The sequence below is a fragment of the Salvelinus alpinus genome, chromosome 5, assembly GCF_045679555.1.
Source record: "Salvelinus alpinus chromosome 5, SLU_Salpinus.1, whole genome shotgun sequence".
Classification (NCBI taxonomy): Eukaryota; Metazoa; Chordata; class Actinopteri; order Salmoniformes; family Salmonidae; genus Salvelinus; species Salvelinus alpinus.
Window position 1 is genome coordinate 2,131,551 of NC_092090.1, and position 15,000 is coordinate 2,146,550.

Consider the following 15,000-nt stretch of genomic DNA (forward strand, 5'->3'; position numbering starts at 1 on the left):
TGGCCACACTGGAAATAATAGAATTGGCCGCTTCCTTCGTAACTTTCAGAATATGTCAAAGATAAAAATGTATCCCCCACAAAGAAATGAATCCTTGATTAGAAGAAGAAGCTTTCCCTCTAGTTGTTTTTCGCAGCCAAAGGGGAAATTGGATTTTGTCCTCTTGGCTACTAGATCTGATCGTGGATCCTGAGCATAATCATTACCGGGCCCTGCAACATTTGTCCAAAACATATTGCTGAATATGGAAAAGGGTTTTTACCCACCGCCTTTCTTCTGAAGGTGTTGCAACAACCCTGGCAACCGGAGAGACAATCACATCGATCTACCAGGACCCTGGCAACCGGAGAGACAATGACATCGATCTACCAGGACCCTGGCAACCGGAGAGACAATCACATCGATCTACCAGGACCCTGGCAACCGGAGAGACAATCACATCCATCTACCAGGACCCTGGCAACCGGAGAGACAATCACATCGATCTACCAGGACCCTGGCAACCGGAGAGACAATCACATCAATCTACCAGGACCCTGGCAACCGGAGAGACAATCACATCGATCTACCAGGACCCTGGCAACCGGAGAGACAATCATATCGATCTACCAGGACCCTGGCAACCGGACAGACAATCACATCCATCTACCAGGACCCTGGCAACCGGAGAGACAATCACATCGATCTACCAGGACCCTGGCAACGGGAGAGACAATCACATCGATCTACCAGGACCCTGGCAACCGGAGAGACAATCACATCGATCTACCAGGACCCTGGCAACCGGAGAGACAATCACATCGATCTACCAGGACCCTGGCAACCGGAGAGACAATCACATCCATCTACCAGGACCCTGGCAACCGGAGAGACAATCACATAAATTTACCAGGCGCCAGACTGTCATGTGACGTGAACAATGCCTGTTACTGAAGAGGTGGAGGAGACTCTTAAATCAGAAACCTTGATGTGTACTGAATGGCCCCCTATCCCCTACATAGACCCTATGGTCCCTGGTCTAAAGTAGTGTACTGAATGTCCCCCTATTCCCTACATAGACCCTATGGTCCCTGGTCTAATGTAGTGTACTGAATGGCCCCCTATTCCCTACATAGACCCTATGGTCCCTGGTCTAATGTAGTGTACTGAATGGCCCCCTATTCCCTACATAGACCCTATGGTCCCTGGTCTAAAGTAGTGTACTGAATGGCCCCCTATTCCCTACATAGACCCTATGGTCCCTGGTCTAAAGTAGTGTACTGAATGTCCCCCTATTCCCTACATAGACCCTATGGTCCCTGGTCTAAAGTAGTGTACTGAATGGTCCCCTATCCCCTACATAGACCCTATGGTCCCTGGTCTAAAGTAGTGTACTGAATGGCCCCTTATTCTCTACATAGACCCTATGGTCCCTGGTCTAAAGTAGTGTACTGAATGGCCCCCTATCCCCTACATAGACCCTATGGTCCCTGGTCTAAAGTAGTGTACTAAATGTCCCCCTATCCCCTACATAGACCCTATGGTCCCTGGTCTAAAGTAGTGTACTGAATGTCCCCCTATCCCCTACATAGACCCTATGGTCCCTGGTCTAAAGTAGTGTACTGAATGTCCCCCTTTCCCCTACATAGACCCTATGGTCCCTGGTCTAAAGTAGTGTACTGAATGGCCCCCTATCCCCTACATAGACCCTATGGTCCCTGGTCTAAAGTAGTGTACTGAATGGCCCCCTATCCCCTACATAGACCCTATGGTCCCTGGTCTAAAGTAGTGTACTGAATGGCCCCCTATCACTACATAGACCCTATGGTCCCTGGTCTAAAGTAGTGTACTGAATGGCCCCTATCCCCTACATAGACCCTATGGTCCCTGGTCTAAAGTAGTGTACTGAATGGCCCCCTATCCCCTACATAGACCCTATGGTCCCTGGTCTAAAGTAGTGTACTGAATGGCCCCCTATTCTCTACATAGACCCTATGGTCCCTGGTCTAAAGTAGTGTACTGAATGGCCCCCTATTCTCTACATAGACCTTATGGTCCCTGGTCTAAAGTAGTGTACTTAATGGCCCCCTATCACTACATAGACCCTATGGTCCCTGGTCTAAAGTAGTGTACCTAATGACCCACTATCCCCTACATAGACCCTATGGTCCCTGGTCTAAAGTAGTGTACGCTTCACCATCTGGTAGTCCGACAGACACATCTGGGTTTGGCCGATGCCAGGAGAACACAACCTGCCTGAATGCATAATGCCTACTGTGTTTTTGACTGTATGTTTGTTTACTCCATGTGTAACTCTGTGTTGTTGTTTGTGTCGAATTGCTTTGCCTTATTCTTGACAAGGTTGCAGTTCTAAATGAGAACTTGTTCTCAACTAGCCTACCTGGTTAAATAAAGGTGAATAAAAAATAATGGTCTGAGGCTGTTTTTCATGGTTCAGGCCTCTTAGTTCAAGTGAGGGGAAATCTTAACGCTACAGCATACAATGACATTCTAGACTATTCTGTGCTTCCAGCTTTGTGGTAACAGTTTGGGGAAGGCCCTTTCCTGTTTCAGCATGACAATGACCCTGTGCACAAAGCGAGGTCCATACAGAAATGGTTTGTTGAGATCAGTGTGGAAGAACTTGACAGCCCTACACAGAGCCCTGACCTCAACCTCATCGAACACCTTTGGGGATGAATTGGAATGCCGGCTGCGAGCCAGGCCTAATCGCACAGCATTAGTGCCGACCTCACTAATGCTCTTGTGGCTGAATGGAAGCAAGTCCCTGCAGCAATGTTCCAACATCTAGTGGAAAGCCTTCCCAGAAGAGTGGAGGCTGTTATAGCAGCAATGTTCCAACATCTAGTGGAAAGCCTTCCCAGAAGAGTGGAGGCTGTTATAGCAGCAATGTTCCAACATCTAGTGGAAAGCCTTCCCAGAAGAGTGGAGGCTGTTATAGCTGCACTGTTCCAACATCTAGTGGAAAGCCTTCCCAGAAGAGTGGAGGCTGTTATAGCAGCAATGTTCCAACATCTAGTGGAAAGCCTTCCCAGAAGAGTGGAGGCTGTTATAGCAGCAATGTTCCAACATCTAGTGGAAAGCCTTCCCAGAAGAGTGGAGGCTGTTATAGCAGCAATGTTCCAACATCTAGTGGAAAGCCTTCCCAGAAGAGTGGAGGCTGTTATAGCAGCAATGTTCCAACATCTAGTGGAAAGCCTTCCCAGAAGAGTGGAGGCTGTTATAGCTGCAATGTTCCAACATCTAGTGGAAAGCCTTCCCAGAAGAGTGGAGGCTGTTATAGCAGCAATGTTCCAACATCTAGTGGAAAGCCTTCCCAGAAGAGTGGAGGCTGTTATAGCAGCAATGTTCCAACATCTAGTGGAAAGCCTTCCCAGAAGAGTGGAGGCTGTTATAGCAGCAATGTTCCAACATCTAGTGGAAAGCCTTCCCAGAAGAGTGGAGGCTGTTATAGCAGCAAAAGGGGGACCAACTCCATATTTTTAAATACTTTTTGTATTTACCCTTTATTTAACTTGAATTAATGCCCATGATTTATGTAATGAGATGTTGGAGGAGCAGGTGTCCACATACTTTTGGTCATGTGGTGTACTATGACTTACCCTTCAATCCAAACCTGTTGCGTCGGCCATATTTGTTGATGAGAATGAAGAGGACAATGAGGAGAACACTGGTGAAACCAGCCAGTCCTACTGCTATCGACACCTGGAGACAGACAGACAGGTTAGGAGCAAGACAGACAGGTTAGGAGGCAGACAGAGAGACAGGTGAAACCAGCCAGTCCTACTGCTATCGACACCTGGAGACAGACAGACAGGTTAGGAGACAGACAGACAGGTGAAACCAGCCAGTCCTACTGCTATCGACACCTGGAGACAGACAGACAGGTTAGGAGACAGACAGAGAGACAGGTGATTCCAGACAGTCCTACTGCTATCGACACCTGGAGACAGACAGACAGGTTAGGAGACAGACAGACAGGTTAGGAGACAGACAGAGAGACAGGTGATTCCAGCCAGTCCTACTGCTATCGACACCTGGAGACAGACAGACAGGTTAGGAGACAGACAGACAGGTTAGGAGACAGACAGACAGGTGATTCCAGCCAGCCCCAGTACGACACCTGGACACCAGGAGACAGACAGAGAGACAGGTGATTCCAGCCAGCCCCAGTACTGTGGACATCAGGAGACACTACACTACTTTTGAACAGAGCCCTATGGACTGTTGTCTAAAGTAGTGCACTATGTAGGGAATAGTGTGCTGTTTGAGATAGACCCTATGTCATTATAAACTCACCCCAAACGTCTCCTCTTCTGGCCTGATGGCATTGTCTGATGGCACTGGGCTACCTGGAATACAGACAGAGACAGTAGGAGCACTGGACAATACAACCCACTCCCAAATGGTACCATATTCCCTCGTGCACTAGCTTAGACCAGAGCACAATGGACCCTTGCCTTGTAGTGCACTAGCTTTGACCAGAGCCTAATGGACCCTTGTCTTGTAGTGCACTAGCTTTGACCAGAGCCTAATGGACCCTTGCCTTGTAGTGCACTAGCTTTGACCAGAGCCCAATGGACCCTTGCCTTGTAGTGCACTAGCTTTGACCAGAGCCCAATGGACCCTTGCCTTGTAGTGCACTATATATGGAACAGGGTTCAATTTGGGACGCACTCTAACTCCAAGAGCAGAAATGTGGAGTAAGAATCGACAGGCTGGAGTCTTTAAATACAATATCACATAAAACAGTTTCCTAATCAGAAGACATTATACACCGGGGGATATTTAAATAAAAGAACAGAGGACATGAAAAGGACAAGCTGTAGCGAAGTGAACACACACACACATATTCAGACTCACACACACGGACTCACACACATATTCAGACTCACACACACGGACTCACACACACACACATATTCAGACTCACACACACAGACTCACACACCACACACACAGACTCACACACAACACACACACCACACACACGGACTCACATACACACCACACACACACACACACACACACACACACACACACACACACACACACACACACACACACACACACACACACCACACACACGGACTCACACACCACACACACACATACACCACACACACAGACTCTCACACACACACACCTCATACACATACACACACCTCATACACACACAGACTCACACACACGGACTCACACACAGACTCACACACAGACTCTATTTACCCTGGATTGTGTGATTGGAGTTACCCAGGATTGTGTGATTGGAGTTAATCTGGATTGTGTGATTGGAGTTAATCTGGATTGTGTGATTGGAGTTAATCTGGATTGTGTGATTGGAGTTAATCTGGATTGTGTGATTGGAGTTAATCTGGATTGTGTGATTGGAGTTAATCTGGATTGTATGATTGGAGTTACCCTGGATTGTGTGATTGGAGTTACCCAGGATTGTGTGATTGGAGTTCATCTGGATTGGTTGATTGGAGTTAATCTGGATTGTGTGATTGGAGTTAATCTGGATTGTGTGATTGGAGTTAATCTGGATTGTATGATTGGAGTTACCCTGGATTGTGTGATTGGAGTTAATCTGGATTGTGTGATTGGAGTTACCCTGGATTGTGTGATTGGAGTTACCCTGGATTGTGTGATTGGAGTTAATCTAGATTGGATGAAGGGAGGGAGGGTTGAAGGGAGGGAGGGTTGAAGGGAGGGAGGGATGAAGGGAGGGAGGGTTGAAGGGAGGGAGGGATGAAGGGAGGGAGGGTTGAAGGGAGGGAGACACACAGACAGCTTCAATTCCTCTCTGATCTTCAGCCTCCTCTCATCCCTCAGACTCTATTCCCAAACAGCCAACAGAGACTCCATTTCATGGTTGTGTGTGTGTGTGTGTGTGGTTTGTGTGTGTGTGTGTGGTTTGTGTGTGTGTATGTGTGAGTCTGGTTAGTAATCCAGATTAACTCCAATCACACAATCCAGATTAACTCCAATCACACAATCCTGGGTAACTCCAATCACACAATCCAGATTAACTCCAATCACACAATCCAGGGTAACTCCAATCATACAATCCAGGGTAACTCCAATCACACAATCCAGATTAACTCCAATCACACAATCCAGATTAACTCCAATCATACAATCCAGATTAACTCCAATCACACAATCCAGATTAACTCCAATCACACAATCCAGGGTAACTCCAATCATACAATCCAGATTAACTCCAATCATTCAATCCTGGGTTATTACAATCATTGAATCACATGGTTGGAGAGTTATTTATCCAATAGAACCCACTGAGTGTTCTTCAATGGAAGCTTCTTTAACATGAGATGTGTACAGTGGGGTGTCCCTCAGGGCAGTTGCCTTGGCCCGTTACTCTTCTCTATTTTTACAAATGATTTGCCGCTGGTCTTAGACACATCTAGAGTGACTATGTTGATGATTCCACACTCTACGGGTCAGCACCCAAAGCCAGTGAGCTCACTGACTTTCTAAATAAGGAGTTACAGTCTGGGTGGTCAATAACAACCTGGTCTTAAATACATCAGAAACCAAATTGTTTTTGGTTCAAAACATTATCTAAAGAATAACAACCTGGTCTTAAATACATCAGAAACCAAAAGCATTTGGTTCAAAACATTATCTAAAAGACCTAAACCTCAACTGGAGGTGTGATCATTGAGCAGGTTGATGAAGCTAAACTCCTCGGTGTAACATTGGATGGTCAATTATCAAGTCATATTGACAAGGTTATTGTGAAGATAAGGAGGGTTATATCTGTTGTTAAAAGACCTTCTGATATTTTACACAAAAATGAACTGTACTCCCATCTTGATTATTGTCCAGTAATATGGTCGAGTGCATCAAAGAAAGACCTAGAAAGCTGTGTCCACCTACTCCCGCTCCGGTGCTCAACGTTTCCGGTTTACTAACCACCGGACCTGGCAACCCATCATTATGCACTCCTGGCAACCCATCATTATACACACCTGGCAACCCTCAATACATACACATGGCAACCCTCAATACGCGCACCTGATAACCCTCAATACACACACCTGGCAACCCTCAATACATACACATGGTAACCCTCAATACATACACCTGGCAACCCTCAATAAGCACACCTGGCAACCCTCAATACTCACACCTGGCAACCCTCAATACACACACCTGGCAACCCTCAATACACACACCTGGCAACCCTCAATACACACACCTGGCAACCCTCAATACTCACACCTGGCCACCATCAATATGCACACCTGGCAACCCTCAATACTCACACATGGCAACCCTCAATACGCATACCTGGCCACCATCAATATGCACACCTGTCAACCCCCAATATGCACACTTGGCAACCATCATTACGCACACCTAGCAACCCATCATTACGCACACCTGGCAAACCTCATTATTCACACCTGGCAACCATCAATACTCACATCTGGCAACCATCATTACGTACACCTGGCAACCCTCATTACTCACACCAGGTAACCAACATTACGCACACCTGGCAACCCATCATTACGCACACCTGGCAACCCTCATTATTCATACCTGGCAATCATCATTACGCACACCTGGCAACCATCATTACGTACACCTGGCAACCCTCATTACTCACACCAGGTAACCATCATTACATACACCTGGCAGCCCTCATTACTCACACCAGGTAACCATCATTACGTACACCTGGCAACCCTCATTACGCAAACCTGGACGTACTCAGTATCTTGATTACTTCCCTTTAATCTAGCTCTCTGTTGCCTCACTCATCAGGCAGTATTGGTTCTGTGTTCATGTCCCCTCCCTAGTATCACTCTAGTATCTTGATTACTCCCCTTTAATCTAGCTCTCTGTAGCCTCACTCATCAGGCAGTATTGGTTCTGTTCTCTTGTCCAGACGCGTCTCTTGTTTTGTATCTCTCATTGTTCGTTATTATTAAACTCACCAACCGCACCTGCTTCCTGACTCCTTCTTCCTGACTCCTGTTTCCTGACTCCTGCTTCCTGACTCCTGCTTCCTGACTCCTGCTTCCTGACACCTGCTTCCTGACTCCTTCTTCCTGACACCTGCTTCCTGACTCCCTGCGTCTCCATTACAAGCTGGCTCAAAACAGAGCAGCGCGCCTTAACTGCACAATACAGAACTAACATAAATAACTTAATATTATAATATTAGATTTTTTATTTATTTATTTCACCTTTATTTAACTTCTCTAGGATAGGGGGCAGCATTTTCACGTTTGGATGAAAAGCATACCCAAATTCAACTGCCAGCTACTCATCCCCAGAAGATAAGATATGCATATTGTTAGTAGATTTGGATAGAAAACACTCTAAAGTTTCTAAAACTGTTTGAATCATGTCTGTGACTATAACAGAACTTATTTAGTAGGCGAAACCCCAAGGACAAACCATTCAGATTTTTGTTTTTTGAGGTCACTGTCTTTTCAATGAAATTTCATTGGGAATACAGAGTTCTAATTGACCTTCTTGCAGTTCCTACCGCTTCCACTGGATGTCAACAGTCTTTACAAATTAGTTGAGGGTTTTTCCTTTGTGTAATGATGAAGTACGGCCATTTTGAATCAGGGTCACTTGTTGTGTCCTGTTAGATAGAGGCGCGTGACCAGAAAGCATGCTACAGATTGTTTTAATCCTGTATTGAACACAGTTCATCCCGTCTTCAATTTTACCGATTATTTACGTAAAAAAATACCTAAAGTTGTATTACAAAAGTAGTTTGAAATGTTTTGGCAAAGTTTACAGGTAACTTTTGAGATATTTTGTAGTCATGTGTTCATGTGAACCGGTGTTTTTCTGGATCAAACGCGCCAGATAAATGGACATTTTGGATATATATCGACGGAATTAATCGAACAAAAGGACCATTTGTGATGTTTATGTGACATATTGGGGTGCCAACAACAGAAGGTAAGGCATGAATTATATTTTTATGTCTGCGTTTTGTGTCGCGCCTGCAGGGTTGAAATATGCTTATCTCTCTTTGTTTACAATGGTGCTAACTCAGATAATAGCATCGTTTGCTTTCGCCGAAAAGCCTATTTGAATTCTGACATGTTGGCTTGATTCACAACCAGTGTAACTTTAATTTGGTATCTTTCATGTGTGATTTAATGAAAGTTTGATTTTTATAGTAATTAATTTGATTTTGGCGCTCTGCATTTTCTCTGGCTTTTGGCCAAGTGAGACAGTAGTGTCCCGCCTAAACTCAGATTTTTGGATATAAATATGAACTTTACCGAACAAAACATACATGTATTGTGTAACATGAAGTCCTATGAGTGTCATCTGATGAAGATCATCAAAGGTTAGTGATTAATTTAATCTCTATTTTTGCTTTTTGTTACTCCTCTCTTTGGTTGAAAAAAAGCTTTAATTTGGTGTCTTTCATGTGTGATTTCATGAAAGTTGGATTTTTATAGTAATTTATTTGAATTTGGCGCTCTGCATTTTTACTGGCTTTTGGCCAAGTAGGACGTTAGCGTCCCACATATCCCAGAGAAGTTAACCAGGTAGGCTAGTTGAGAACAAGTTCTCATTTACAACTGCGACCTGGCCAAGATAAAGCAAAGCAGTTCGACACATACAACAACACAGAGTTACACATGGAATAAACAAACATACAGTCAATAATACAGTAGAAAAAAATCTATATACAGTGTGTGCAAATGAGGTTAGATATGGGAGGTAAGGCAATAAATAGGCCATAGTGGCGAAGTAATTACAATATACCAATTAAACACTGGAATGGTAGGATGTGCAGAAGTTGAATGTGCAAGTAGAGATACTGGGGTGCAAAGGAGCAAGATAAATAAATAAATACAGTTTGGGGATGAGGTAGTTGGATGGGCTATTTACAGATGGGCTATGTACAGGTGCAGTGATCTGTGAGCTGCTCTGACAGTTGATGCTTAAAGCTAGTGAGGGAGATAAGAGTCTCCAGCTTCAGTGATTTTTGCAGTTCGTTCCAGTCGTTGGCAGCAGAGAACTGGAAGGAAAGGCGGCCAAAGGAAGAATTCTAAAATATAATAACACTACTAAGTCAAAACACTTACCATAGTCCACAATTTCTGAAAAATAGATGAAAAAGGGGTCATGTGAAATGAATAAGTGATATGAAGGATATTCTGCTTACATTTATCATGCTAATATGCCACCAATTCTTAGGGGTCAGACTTAACTATCTTCTACCACTAGAGAAGCTCTGAGTGATATGAATAATCTTTTATAGCTAAATCTGCTGCAACGCATCATGTCTCACTGTTCTGAGACCTATAGTTTTTTGTTGTACGATGTGTCCCTGCCTGAGAAAATGTTGTGGTTACCGTCAGGGTCAAAGGGCGGCGCCGTGAGGAAGTGTCCGTAGACGGTCTTGGTGACGGTGCCCAGGGAGTTGGAGGCCTCCAGCGTGTAGTTTCCGTTATCGTAGTGCGTTGGGTTGATGAACGTTAGACATCCCTCCAGATGGTCCTGGTAGAAATCCATCTCTGTTCTGATGTACTCACTCTGCAGGATCTCTCTCTGTGTACAATCATGATTAGAATACAGTTTCATTTTGTTTTTTTACCTTTTCAAAAGACCCAGACTCTTGACATCAGTGGTTCTGAATCCTGGTTCTGGGGGAACCCCAAAAGGGCAGTTGGTTTGGGTTTTGACCCAGCATTAGTCACCTGATTGAAATAACTAAGTCATCATCAAGCTGTTGATTGTTTGAGTCAGCTGTGTAGTCCTGGGGTAAAAACTACAACCTGCACCTCTTGGGGTCTCCAAGACCAGGATATGTACATGCAAGTCAGCTGTGTAGTCCTGGGGTAAAAACTCAAACCTGCACCTCTTGGGGTCTCCAAGACCAGGATATGTACATGCAAGTCAGCTGTGTAGTCCTGGGGTAAAAACTAAAACCTGCACCTCTTGGGGTCTCCAAGACCAGGATATGTACATGCAAGTCAGCTGTGTTGTCCTGGGGTAGAACCTAAAACCTGCACCTCTTGGGGTCTCCAAGACCAGGATATGTACATGCAAGTCAGCTGTGTAGTCCTGGGGTAAAAACTCAAACCTGCACCTCTTGGGTTCCCCAAGACCAGGATATGTACATGCTACTTTACATATTAGAAATGAATAAAACGGAATAAAATATAACACCTGTTTGTGGTACCATCGCAGCGTCGGGTAGGGATAGCCTCTCACTGTGAACTCTATGCAGGTGTCATGGCGCCGCTCAGGCTCGGACAGTTTCAGGATGACTGGTGGAACTGTAAGGGGAGCAGAGGAAACTGTGAAGGATTCTTTAATAACTGGGCCCTGGTAGTGTCAATACACTGGGCCCTGGTGGTGTCAATACACTGGGCCCTGGTAGAGTCAATACACTGGGCCCTGGTAGAGTCAATACACTGGGCCCTGGTAGAGTCAATACACTGGGCCCTGGTAGAGTCAATACAGGGCCGACATACAAGTTCCTTACTTTTTTCCCCTTCTACTTGCCTCTTTTTTACTCTCTCTTTTTTTCCACTTCTACTTACCATTTTTGTGGTAATGCTGCAATTAATTGGTTGTAATTTTGGGTAGAGCGGACATTTCCATATGTCTATGTTAGCTACATGTGTGACATAACTCCACCAGTCCTATTTATGATATCATTCACTAAAATTATAATTTTTTTAAATCTTTTTTTTCTTCGAAAAATACAGTTTTTTTTATCAGTTAGTATATTTGAATTTAACCACAATATTTGTTTTATTATTTGTTCTGACTTTTCAGGTGGATTCAACTGAAATTGCAACCTACTTTCTAAGTCTTGTTTAAAAAATAAAGATATTTTGGAGATTATTTCCTTTTCAAACAACTGAAAGTGGGCTGGTGTCTGAATAAAGGGAAAAAGGCCCTTCTTGAACATAGGATGAGACATTCCTACCAATTTACTAGAGAACCAGTTTGGATTTAAGTAGAACTTTTGTATGACTGATGCCTTTATTGAGGGTCTAATGCTTTAATATTTTATCATTTCTGCCCTCCAAATTCATATTCGTTATATAAATAGGCCCTTTAAATTTTATCTGGCTTGCCGTTCCAAATAAAATAGAATATTTTTTGTTCATATAATTTTAAAAGCAGGTCACTAGGTGTAGGCAAAACCATAAGCAAATAGGTAAACTGTGATATGACTAAAGAGTTAATCAGGGTGATTTTTCCACAAATAGACAGGTATTTTCCTTTCCATGGTAGCAAGATCTTATCTATTTTTGCTAACTTTCTATAAAAATGTATTGGAGTGAGATCATTTCTTTCTTTTGGGATTTGTATACCAAGTATGTCCACATCTCCGTCAGACCATTTAATTGGTAAACTACATGGTAATGTAAAATGTGAATTTTTTTGTGATCCAATGCGTAATATAGTACACTTATCATAATTTGGTTTTCATCCAGAGAGGATAGCAAAGGTATCTAGATCCTCTAAGAGGCCGTGGAGAGATTCTAATTGTGGTTTTAAAAGAAAACATGAATCATCAGCGTACAATGACACCTTAGTTTTTAAACCACGGGTTTCTAATCCCTTAATATTATTGTTTGATCTAATCTTAACAGCTAACATTTCGATGGCAATAATAAATAGATATGCCGATAGTGGACAACCTTGTTGTACTCCTCTTGATAGTTTAAAACTTTCTGAGATGTAGCCATTATTTACTATTTTACACCCAGGGTTACTATACATAACTTTAACCCATTTTATAAGAGATTCCCCATTTATATATAAACTCCAGTCGTACTTTATCAAAAGCCTTTTCAAAATCATCAAAAGCCTTTTCAAAATCGTAGCTAGCTGGTGCTTGATTCGGGACAGAGCTAACGGTAGCCAGTCGTTTGCAGCTAGCTAGCTGCGACTATCCGGAGTAATGATCCGGTGTAATGATCCAGATCGGCAGGAATCCGGTGATATGGTAGAGAGAAGCAGTCCGATATGTTCTGGGTTGATATCGCGCTGTGCAGCCTGGCAGGTGATTTTCCGAGCTAAGGCTGGCTGATGACGGGGAAAAAGGCAATGACCACTAGCTGTGGCTAATAAAGACTAGTAGCTAGTTAGCTGGCTAGAGGACCGCTAGCTGTGGCTAATAAAGACTAGTAGCTAGTTAGCTGGCTAGAGGACTGCTAGCTGTGGCTAATAAAGACTGGTAGCTAGTTAGCTGGCTAGAGGACCGCTAGCCGTGGCTAATAAAGACTAGTAACTAGTTAGCTGGCTGGAGGACTGCTAGCCGTGGCTAATAAAGACTAGTAGCTAGTTAGCTGGCTAGAGGACCGCTTGCCGTGGCTAATAAAGACTAGTAGCTAGTTAGCTGCCTAGAGGACCGCTTGCCGTGGCTAATAAAGACTAGTAGCTAGTTAGCTGCCTAGAGGACCGCTAGCCGTGGCTAATAAAGACTAGTAGCTAGTTAGCTGGCTAGAGGACCGCTAGCCGTGGCTAATAAAGACTAGTAGCTAGTTAGCTGGCTAGAGGACCGCTTGCCGTGGCTAATAAAGACTAGTAGCTAGTTAGCTGCCTAGAGGACCGCTAGCCGTGGCTAATAAAGACTAGTAGCTAGTTAGCTGGCTAGAGGACCGCTTGCCGTGGCTAATAAAGACTAGTAGCTAGTTAGCTGGCTAGAGGACCGCTAGCCGTGGCTAATAAAGACTAGTAGCTAGTTAGCTGGCTAGAGGACCGCTAGCTGTGGCTAATAAAGACTAGTAGCTAGTTAGCTGGCAAGAGGACCGCTAGCTGTGGCTAATAAAGACTAGTAGCTAGTTAGCTGGCTAGCTCCTGATGGAAGTTCCAGTTATAAGGAATAAAAATAGCAGATCTGAGGCGGGTTGCAGGAAAGTATATTTAGTTCGTAGATAGAAAGTAAGATTAAGATATATCTGCTATTTAAACGGGAGAAACACGATATGACAAAGACAGATACACACTTCCTACTGCAGCGCCATCTTGGATCCCAGGTAGGACAACCACATATCACATGATAGCTAGATGGGACAACCACATATCACATGATAGCTAGGTGGACAACCACATATCACATGATAGCTAGGTGGGACAACCACATATCACATGATAGCTAGATGGGACAACCACATATCACATGATAGCTAGATGGGACAACCACATATCACATGATAGCTAGATGGGACAACCACATATCACATGATAGCTAGATGGGACAACCACATATCACATGATAGCTAGATGGGACAACCACATATCACATGATAGCTAGATGGGACAACCACATATCACATGATAGCGAGGTGGACAACCACATATCACATGATAGCTAGGTGGACAACAACATATCACATGATAGCTAGGTGGGACAACCAAATATCACATGATAGCTAGATGGGACAACCACATATCACATGATAGCTAGGTGGACAACCACATATCACATGATAGCTAGATGGGACAACCACATATCATATGATAGCTAGGTGGGACAACCACATATCACATGATAGCTAGGTGGGACAACCACATATCACATGATAGCTAGGTGGGACAACCACATTTCACATGATAGCTAGGTGGGACAACCACATATCACATGATAGCTAGGTGGGACAACCACATATCACATGATAGCTAGGTGGGACAACCACATATCACATGATAGCTAGGTGGGACAACCACATATCACATGATAGCTAGGTGGACAACCACATATCACATGATAGCTAGGTGGACAACCACATATCACATGATAGCTAGGTGGGACAACCACATATCACATGATAGCTAGGTGGGACAACAACATATCACATGATAGCTAGGTGGACAACCACATATCACATGATAGCTAGGTGGCACAACCACATATCACATGATAGCTAGGTGGGACAACCACATATCACATGATAGCTAGGTGGGACAACCACATATCACATGATAGCTAGGTGGGACAACCACATATCACATGATAAC

At 44.0% G+C, this 15,000-nt stretch overlaps 1 protein-coding gene across 2 annotated transcripts in view; it reads right to left on the bottom strand.

Annotated features, from left to right (window-relative positions):
- The window catches only part of ntrk3b (neurotrophic tyrosine kinase, receptor, type 3b), a 162,640-nt gene that overhangs the window by 87,421 nt on the left and 60,219 nt on the right, over window positions 1–15,000 (bottom strand). The window contains exons 8-12 of one of the 2 annotated variants that reach the window (XM_071400340.1): window positions 11,188–11,297; window positions 10,371–10,566; window positions 10,101–10,115; window positions 4,300–4,352; window positions 3,603–3,705 (exon numbers count right to left, since the gene is read on the bottom strand). In XM_071400340.1, coding sequence (XP_071256441.1) covers window positions 3,603–3,705; window positions 4,300–4,352; window positions 10,101–10,115; window positions 10,371–10,566; window positions 11,188–11,297 — 477 coding nt within the window. The remainder of the gene's footprint in view (window positions 1–3,602; window positions 3,706–4,299; window positions 4,353–10,100; window positions 10,116–10,370; window positions 10,567–11,187; window positions 11,298–15,000) is intronic. The other variant, XM_071400341.1, reaches the window with a different exon arrangement.